Source organism: Salmo salar, chromosome ssa14 (assembly GCF_905237065.1).
Source record: "Salmo salar chromosome ssa14, Ssal_v3.1, whole genome shotgun sequence".
Lineage (NCBI taxonomy): Eukaryota > Metazoa > Chordata > Actinopteri > Salmoniformes > Salmonidae > Salmo > Salmo salar.
Genome location: NC_059455.1, coordinates 90,316,286 through 90,324,711, shown reverse-complemented (window position 1 = coordinate 90,324,711; position 8,426 = coordinate 90,316,286). Strand labels below are relative to the sequence as shown.

Below are 8,426 nucleotides of genomic sequence, written 5' to 3'. Positions count from 1 at the left end.
TTGTGTATTTTATCAGTTTCTTTATGAAAATATTTAGCGATCTCCATGACAGTAGCAAGGAGCTATAGCAGCACACAAGTAGACTACAAATGCATGCTGGTCCGGGTATGCCCTAAACTCGTGAAGTGAGCGCTATTGGAGCGGGCGAGAAGGCTGGACAGCCTTTGGGAATCTCGCTCCGCACTCCAGTCGAATTGGGTATGCTCCGCTCCAAATTCTGCTCACATTACTCTGTTCCATATCAATTTGGCTTGTACAGTGTTTAATTAAAAAGAGTACATTAGTCAGTTGGGCTATCAATTAAAGCTATGGACCCTGTTGACCTGGGCCTACGTATTTGTTAGTATTAAATAATGGGTCATTTGGAATGAACGGTAGCGCGTAAGGCATCGGTAGCCATGGTGATTAAGTGCTCTGCTATATGTCTGTGTCTGACTGCCAAAGCAATGCAAATAGGCCTAACCTTGGTCGGATTATTAATGTATACTCTGTTAAACACAAGGCATTGGTAAAGCCAAGAGCGTTGTCAAATATCCATGTTTGCGATCATCAAAGAACGTAATTGTTGCAGCAAAATACAGATGGGTTTGTTCATTGTCGTTTAATGTACTGAGAAATGTGGCTACATTCATAGCTGAAAGCTCCCACATGTTGTGTTAGTCTATGAATAATATTTATTAATGTCTCATGTCTTGTTATTCTTACACGTTTAGAGTTAAAGAGGAAAATATACATATTAGTCTTCAGCGTTCAATATTGTCCCTACTGTCCCAACACGTGGACAATCCAACCAAGACACCATGCAATCATTTCAAATGAGAACAAGAGGGCGATTTTAAGGTTTTAATTCAAATCAAAACAATGTTTATAACCAAATGTATCATATTAGAGTAGTACAATGCATAAATATGCGTTGGCAATACAATAAAGAATATGAGCAAATATGTGCAGCTTTACTGCTCATTTGCTGCTCATTGAACTGAGCCTGTCTTTATCCAATCATGGAGGGAAAAAATGGTCACGAGTCCCATCACGCCTCCTTCACGTATGTCCTCACCGCAACCACATCCCCCATCACGCATTTCTGGAAGGATGAGGAGGGGAGGAAGGTGAAGAAAGGAGAACAGAGGAGGAGAGGGGAAAGGTGTTTGTTAGGTCAGGGTTGAGATGTTTCAGGTGCAGGCTAGGAGCCAGGAATACACATTCCAACATATGTTGTAGGTTTGAGCGAGATCAAACACATGTTCAGTCAAAAATGCATGAAGTGTTCCATGTAAAATGGTTGAGCTTATACATTCAAGTGTGATTTAACTTTCCCAACAACTTTTATCGGCAACATTTCAACTTTATTGTTATACAAAGTTTAGTCAAATTACTTTCTAATATCATAAATAATTTGATAGTAATCTGTAAAATGCAGAAGTTATTAGAAACATGTAGGCTATTATGAAGTAGTTTTTTTTTAAATAAGATATTAAAAAAACGATTCCTTACCGCTATCAACTTTCCATCACCAGTCACCTCTCTCTCTATTGTCGTCTCTTTGCCGTCCCAGTTCTGTTTTTGCACAAGGTTGCCATTTTCAAGAGTAAAAACGGTCTGAAGATTAAAGGGAAAATGTAAGTTATTTCCAATGACCCGGTTCACCCAAATCAACGGATTTTCACACACAGATTTTGATCCCAACCAACCATTGTTTTTCTGTCGTCGGCGGTTGTTTCCTCGAAAGGCTCGTTGAGTTTGAATTTAATTTCAACCGTTTTGAAAGTGCTCTGGGATTTCACACAGATCATTCCTTGGTCGTCCATGTTGATGATGAGACTGGGCTTGGTGCGGTTTCCCACCTGTCGAGTCGCGAAGCCAACACCTGCACAGCGGAGAACAAACTGTCAAGCGGGATCTATTGGTAGTGGTGGGGTGCAACCAAAAGCATTATCATGCATAATTACTGTTATATAAATACAAATTATAATCTTTATCCTAATATATGTTATCATTATATTTACTTCTATTATACGTTTATCAATCATTTATTCAAGATGAGAAAAAATATCATACCCAAAGCTTTCATGTAGTCATCAAAGTTATCGCTGGAAGTCATTTTCCAGGTCCCCACAAACTTGTCAACCATCTTTCCAGTTATCTGTAATATCCCCCAACAGTGCGATCTATCTTTCCAAAAATCGAATCTACTCTCTCTGATGAGAACGATCCTCGGTTTTAAAGGGATCTAAGCGGCCCACGCATGCTAATACAGACCAATCACAGCCACGGACGTCACGGTATGTAGTTCCGCAATTTCCAGTGTAGGAATAATGGTTGGAATGGGTGAAAGGTTTTTCAGTGCCACATCTACTACTGTGCCAAATTACATTTAGCTTACTATGTAAGAGGCTATGGGTTTCACAATGTCCTTTCAAATGCTGAAAGAGTGTCTATTACTCTGCAAATAGTTCACTGATCACAGGTTAAAAATTATAACAGAGCTAGATAATGTAATCTAGTAGCATACATCTGAATGGACAAAATGATCAAACTTGGTAGACCAAAAAAATGACCACGCTTTCCCTTCAAATAAGTTGCATGCTATCTAAACTAAATAACTTCAAAAAGTGAATGTACTCCCAATTAAACTGGACCATTCAGTAGAGGCCAAAAGTATGTAGACAGCTGCTTGTCGAACATCTCATGGCAAATCATGGGCATTAATATGGAGTTGGTCCCCCCCTTTGCTGCTATTACACCCTCTGCGCTTCTGGGAAGGCTTTCCACTAGCTGTTGGTGCATTGGTGCAGTGACTTGCTTCCATTCAGCCACAAGAGCATTAGTGAGGTCGGGCACTGATGTTGGGCGATTAGGCCTGGCTCGCAGTCGGCGTTCCAATTAATCCCAAAGGTGTTCGATGGGGTTGAGGTCAGGGCTCTGTACAGGCCAGTCGAGTTCTTCCACACCAATCTTGACAATCTCTTTTTGTATGAATCTCGCTTTATACACAGGGGCATTGTCATACTGAAACAGGAAAGGGGCTTCCCCAAACTTGTCACAAAGTTGGAAGCACAGAATCATCTAGAATGTCATTGTATGCTGTAGCGTTAAGATTTCCCTTCATCGGAACTAAGGGGCCTAGCCCGAACCATGAAAAACAGCCCAAGACCATTATTCCTCCACCAAACTTTACAGTTTGCCCAATGCATTCGGGCAGGTAGCGTTCTCCTGTCATCCGTCAAACCCAGATTTGTCCGATCGACTGTTAGATGGTGAAGCGTGATTCATCACTCCAGAGAACACATTTCGACTACTCCAGAGTCCAATGGCGGAGAGCTTTACACCAGTCCAGCCGACACTTGACATTGCACATGGTGATCTTAGGCTTATGTCGGCTGCTTTGCCATGGAAACCCATTTCATGAAGCTCCTGACGAGTTCTTGTGCTGACGTTGCTTCCAAAGGCTGTTTGGAACTCGGTAGGGGAGTGTTGCAATCGAGGACAGACAATTTTTTCCCCTTCTGTAAGCTTGTGTGGCTTACCATTTTGTGGCTGAGCCGTTGTTGCTCCTAGATGTTTCCACTTCACAATAACAGCACGTCCAGTTGACCGGGGCAGCTCTAGCAGGGGATACATTTGACATACTGACCTGTTGGAAAGATGGCATCCTATGACAGTGCCACGTTGAAAGTCACTGAGCTCTTCAGTACGGGCCAATGTTTGTCTATGGTGATTGCATGACAGTGTGCTCCATTTTATACACCTGTCAGCAACAGGTAAGGCTGAAATAGCCAAAACCACAAATCTGAAGGGGTGTCCACATACTTTTATTTATAGGGTATTTCTAGAATTGACTGAAAAACAACAAAGAACATTTCAATAAAGTATTTTATCATAAACATTAACAAATATACATAGACACATAAATAATACGGAGGGAGGGCGGGACTACTTCTTGGCTGTAATTTTGGCCTGGGGGTCCTTGGCTACACATCGTGACTGCAGTGCAGTCAGCATCTCCTTGCTGGTCAGTCTCGCTCCCTTCATCGTTGGCCTTTCTCCATCCACTGTAGAGAAGGGTGAAACACAGGTAAAGAACTTGTTTCACTGAGGCAGTATAAAAGGTACGCAAAACAAAACAACAAAAAAATCGGGAACTGTTACCTGGTACCAAATGGTGAAGACTAGGAGCCTAAAGAACCCAACAGGCTAGATTACTACCATGTAGGATAATTAGGATTTCATTGTGTAAATACCTGGTCATTGCATCACATTTCTTTGAGCTTTTACTACAATGGTCACCAACCCTGAGACTAGAGTGTTCCAGGGTGTGCAGAGCAGGCTATTTAATCCAGGCCAACATCTGGAATCAGTTGAGTTAATGCTGGGCTGGCACAAAAGCCTGCATATACACATACAGTTTGGACTGTAACGAGTGTCATGTGTGGAGGACCAAGACGCAACAGGAAAATGTATACTCATCTTCTTTTTTAATTATTGAAGAAGGTGAAACAAAACAAAACACGTATACAATATGAAAACGACACTGACAGTTCCGTCAGGTGAAGAACACAAAACAGAATACAACTACCCACAAAGGGACAGGTGAAACAATCTCCCCTAAGTATGACTCTCAATCAGAAACAACGATGTACAGCTGTTCCTGATTGAGAGCCATACCAGGCCAACAAAGAAATACACAACCTAGAATCCTAGAATACCAAAGCAAGAACATAAACCAAAAACCCCGGAACACATAAATACAACACCCCTCTACATACACATAACCCCTGAACCACATAAAACAAATACCCCCTGCCACGTCCTGACCAAACTACAATAACAAATAACCCCTTTACTGGTCAGGGACGTGACATGGACACACCTATTCATTCAAAGGTTTTTCTTTCTTTTTTTTACTATTTTCTACATTATTGAATAATAGTGAAGACATCAAAACTATGAAATAACATGTGGAATCATGTAGTAATCATTTTCCAACATTTGTTTAAACCTTTTTTGGTTACTACATGATTCCACGTGTTATTTCATAGTTTTGATGTCTTCACTATTATTCTACAATGTAGAAAATATTTAAAATAAAGAAAAACCCTGGAGTCAGTAGGTGTGTCCAAACTTCTGACTGGTACTGTATATCTCCAGGACCAGGACTTGTGACAACTGCCTTAATACACCACTCCTTGTCATGCTAAACTGACTGATACCCAGACTATAACCTACCATAGGCCTATATGAAGTAAATGTTAGGTAAAAGTCAGGTTTATTCTACGTACTGAATGTGATGTCCACCACTGGTTCAGACTGGTCGTGTTTTACTTCTGTCATCACCTCACAGTTCATATTGGTAGATCTGGCCTTCTCAGACCCAACCAGGACCAGGAACTCCCTGCAGGACACCAACATTGAACGTCACATTAACAGGGGATACACGTCTGTGTGGCGGTTGACCCCTCACAGGAATAACATCTATAGATCAATTTCACCCATTTAGAGGATCAAGCAATCTGTCAAATACCTACCAACCATCCTTTATTCCAGTGACTGTCAAATACCTACCAACCATCCCTTATTCCAGTGACTCTGGTGATGCTTATAGACTATTTTAGGGTAGTAGGGTAGTTACAGGCCCCCTCTGCCCAGACTGGGGTGAAAATGTGCATGGGTGATGAAATGTCACTTCCTTATGTTATAAAATACATTTTACCAAGACAAATATAATAATTCATGTTCTGAATTGTTCAGTGGGGTCGTCCTCTAACATATCATTAACATTACATCCAAAAAGTCGGATTTCGTAACCTAATAAATCCGATAAAAAGCACCGAGCGCTGTTGACACAGCAATGCAGGTTTCTCGTAACAATTGAGGATTTTACATTTTGTGGTAATGGTCTTCAAAGTTGTTTCTGCGGGTCACAAACATTTGAATTTGCTTGACAGGAGGTGAATGAAATGTGAAAGGCTTTGAAAATAAAAAGCTTGCTGTATGCTCAGTGCTCCGCTGACATTTCAGAGATAATGCTGGCCATTGTACATGGGTAAAAACTCCAATAACTTTTGAATGGATTATGATAGAGACATGAGGTTTAGACTTTTTAGAGGGTTATCAATACAACTAACATAATACTTTCCCCATTGGTCAAAATATGCGTTTTTGATTGGCCACGCTACTAAACTGTGTAGATAGTTTGTAAATCTGGAATACACAGTAATAAACACATTGCGTGATGATGCTTGTCAAATATTACGTTTAGGCATACAGCCAATTCTATTCTTACATGAGCCAGTGACGGTAATGACAGTGAAGCGAGCACCTGAATGACAAACTCAATCTGACAACCGCAACGTTTATTAGGCTAGGTAACGTTACAGATTTATTAAGACAGCTAGCTAGAAACTAACAACCTTCATAAATATGTCTATATCAACAATAAGCAGTCATTCTGCGCAAGAATTACTGGTTGCACAGATAACATTCAACGATAGTGTGATTGTCTGTGTCCATCTGTGTGGAATAAGAGATGCATTATTTATTCTACAGTACAGAGGGAAGGCTGTTTCACATCATGACATGGTCAATTCCCTTTCATAGACTGAATAAAGCACATGTTCACTAGAGAAATAGATATTCACGTGTCCTAGGTACAAAAGTGACAGGTGTTCTTACCGTGTGGAACGAACATTGGATTCAAACGGACAAAACTGAACAACAATGTTCTTGACCGTCTTTAGCACCACCGTGGTCTTGCTTGAAGCCGCCATGTTTTCGCAACGATGACCTTTCAACCCGGCCGCTGTTCAAGAACATCCCGACCGCTGATTCGACAGAGTGAATCCATTTTTTGATCTGTTCTCGTTGGTTTATTTACCACCCAGAGTACATCTACTTTACTTCGTTTCCCCACCGGGTGAATTAGTTCACTCTCGGGTACGGTTTCAGAACAGCCTATATGCTATTAGCATTTTTACAGATGTATATCTGCAAATTTACTGAACACTCGCACTAAAAATGTACACCACTAGAGGGGAGGAGTGGATAACACAAGTAAAAACTCGGTAAATTATCACTTTCACCCAATTCTCATTCCGCACAAAATAGTAATAATGGATTAAACATGACTAATAATTTATCATGATCATAATTTAACAGTAACAATTTTGCACGGTGTGTGGCTCAATATGTTTTATAGATAGGATAAGTAATGCTGTAATTCAATGCTACTTTACATTTCAGTCATTTAGCAGATGCTCTTATCCAGAGCGACTTACAGTAGTGATTGCATACATTTCATACATTTTTTTTTTGTTGGTACTGGCCCCCGTGGGAATCGAACCCACAACCCTGGCATTGCACACACCATGCTGGCGTTGCAAACACCATGCTCTACCAACTGAGCCACAGGGAAGCTAAAATATACAAGTTTATGTAGGCTATATCAAATCATATTCACTTCGTCAAAAATAATATGAGATTAATAAAATGAATAGGTTATTATTGGATTCAATTCATTTACGTTGGACATAAAAAATGAGACAAATCCATGTGTATCCTAAATGGTTAAAAAACAATTTTCATATTTTATGCTATTCACTTAATATTCAATAAACACTAGCGACTGTTTCTGAATAACTTGACACAGCTGATTACTGTTTACTGAGATTAAATTGCTACTGACATCCTCTGCTAATCTACTGATTGATGATGTTTGTGTCTAAAATTAAGTTAGGGTGGAGAGGACCGACCATCCGGGGCAATCTGTTCTACGTTGAGTCAATAGCAGAGGTAACACACACACGCACACACACACGTCATGCTCTGAGTCAATATAGCAGAGGTGCCACTTTAAATAGACACCCAAACACACAGGTAACATAATCAAATGGACAAGTATCGTGGCGGTTAAACACAAGCTGCTGTTGTTTCCGGATAGAACCAGATGGAAGGGGTCAACTGCACAAGTCACAACACAAAACACTTTTATTACAATTCTACTGTGTTAGTGGTTTAGTCAGATGCCATTTGTGTTTGGGGCATAGCATGGGGGTGGGAGGGGGGGTCTATGTGTGTCTGTGGGTATGTAGCCTACAAGGCTTTATCAATACAGACATTTTCTGATTCCACCAGGAAAGTTGTCATAAATGATTTTCACACAGAATGTAAAAGCAATGTGCCATTGGGTTTTAATGAGAAGCAGTGGGTGAATGTGGCAGTATTTGTTAATCAGATCAATTTATGTCACACTTAATTTAAGGCCAGCCTTCCTGTGTAATGCACCAGGAAATATGGTAGATATGTTCGGCCACAGACTCTGTGTCCTCTCAGCCATAAACAATGTGTGTAGACAGTACAATGATAACAGCTGTGGTGGGTTGTGAGTGTGACTGTGAGAAAGCCAGGGGTGTAACTTTCACTGGGGGTCT

General features: G+C 40.6%; 2 protein-coding genes across 2 annotated transcripts; both read right to left on the bottom strand.

Annotated features, from left to right (window-relative positions):
- Nucleotides 1-829: 829 nt before the first annotated feature.
- Nucleotides 830-2,323, bottom strand: LOC106570571 (myelin P2 protein). Its single transcript, XM_014143020.2, has 4 exons — nucleotides 2,059-2,323; nucleotides 1,692-1,867; nucleotides 1,495-1,599; nucleotides 830-1,084 (listed from the first exon to the last, which is right to left on the bottom strand). The coding sequence occupies exons 1-4, from the start codon at nucleotides 2,129-2,131 to the stop codon at nucleotides 1,031-1,033; spliced, it is 408 nt and encodes a 135-aa protein (XP_013998495.1). The 5' UTR covers nucleotides 2,132-2,323; the 3' UTR covers nucleotides 830-1,030.
- A 1,473-nt stretch (nucleotides 2,324-3,796) lies between these two features.
- LOC106570573 (39S ribosomal protein L53, mitochondrial) lies at nucleotides 3,797-6,934 on the bottom strand. The gene is made up of 3 exons (XM_014143021.2): nucleotides 6,673-6,934; nucleotides 5,280-5,392; nucleotides 3,797-4,052 (listed from the first exon to the last, which is right to left on the bottom strand). The coding sequence occupies exons 1-3, from the start codon at nucleotides 6,765-6,767 to the stop codon at nucleotides 3,934-3,936; spliced, it is 327 nt and encodes a 108-aa protein (XP_013998496.2). The 5' UTR covers nucleotides 6,768-6,934; the 3' UTR covers nucleotides 3,797-3,933.
- Between the last annotated feature and the right edge of the window lie 1,492 nt (nucleotides 6,935-8,426).

Excerpts from the sequence above, each read along its gene's own strand:
- LOC106570571 (XM_014143020.2), bottom strand. The coding sequence starts at position 2,131 with ATGGTTGACAAGTTTGTGGGGACCTGGAAAATGACTTCCAGCGATAAC. Across the intron at positions 1,600-1,691 it reads CCGACGACAGAAAAACAATG|ACCGTTTTTACTCTTGAAAA; the intron begins GTTGGTTGGGAT and ends TTTAATCTTCAG. Across the intron at positions 1,085-1,494 it reads GTGATGGAAAGTTGATAGCG|AAATGCGTGATGGGGGATGT; the intron begins GTAAGGAATCGT and ends TCATCCTTCCAG.
- LOC106570573 (XM_014143021.2), bottom strand. The coding sequence starts at position 6,767 with ATGGCGGCTTCAAGCAAGACCACGGTGGTGCTAAAGACGGTCAAGAAC. Across the intron at positions 5,393-6,672 it reads TCCAATGTTCGTTCCACACG|GGAGTTCCTGGTCCTGGTTG; the intron begins GTAAGAACACCT and ends GGTGTCCTGCAG. Across the intron at positions 4,053-5,279 it reads AGTGGTGGACATCACATTCA|TGGATGGAGAAAGGCCAACG; the intron begins GTACGTAGAATA and ends CCTTCTCTACAG.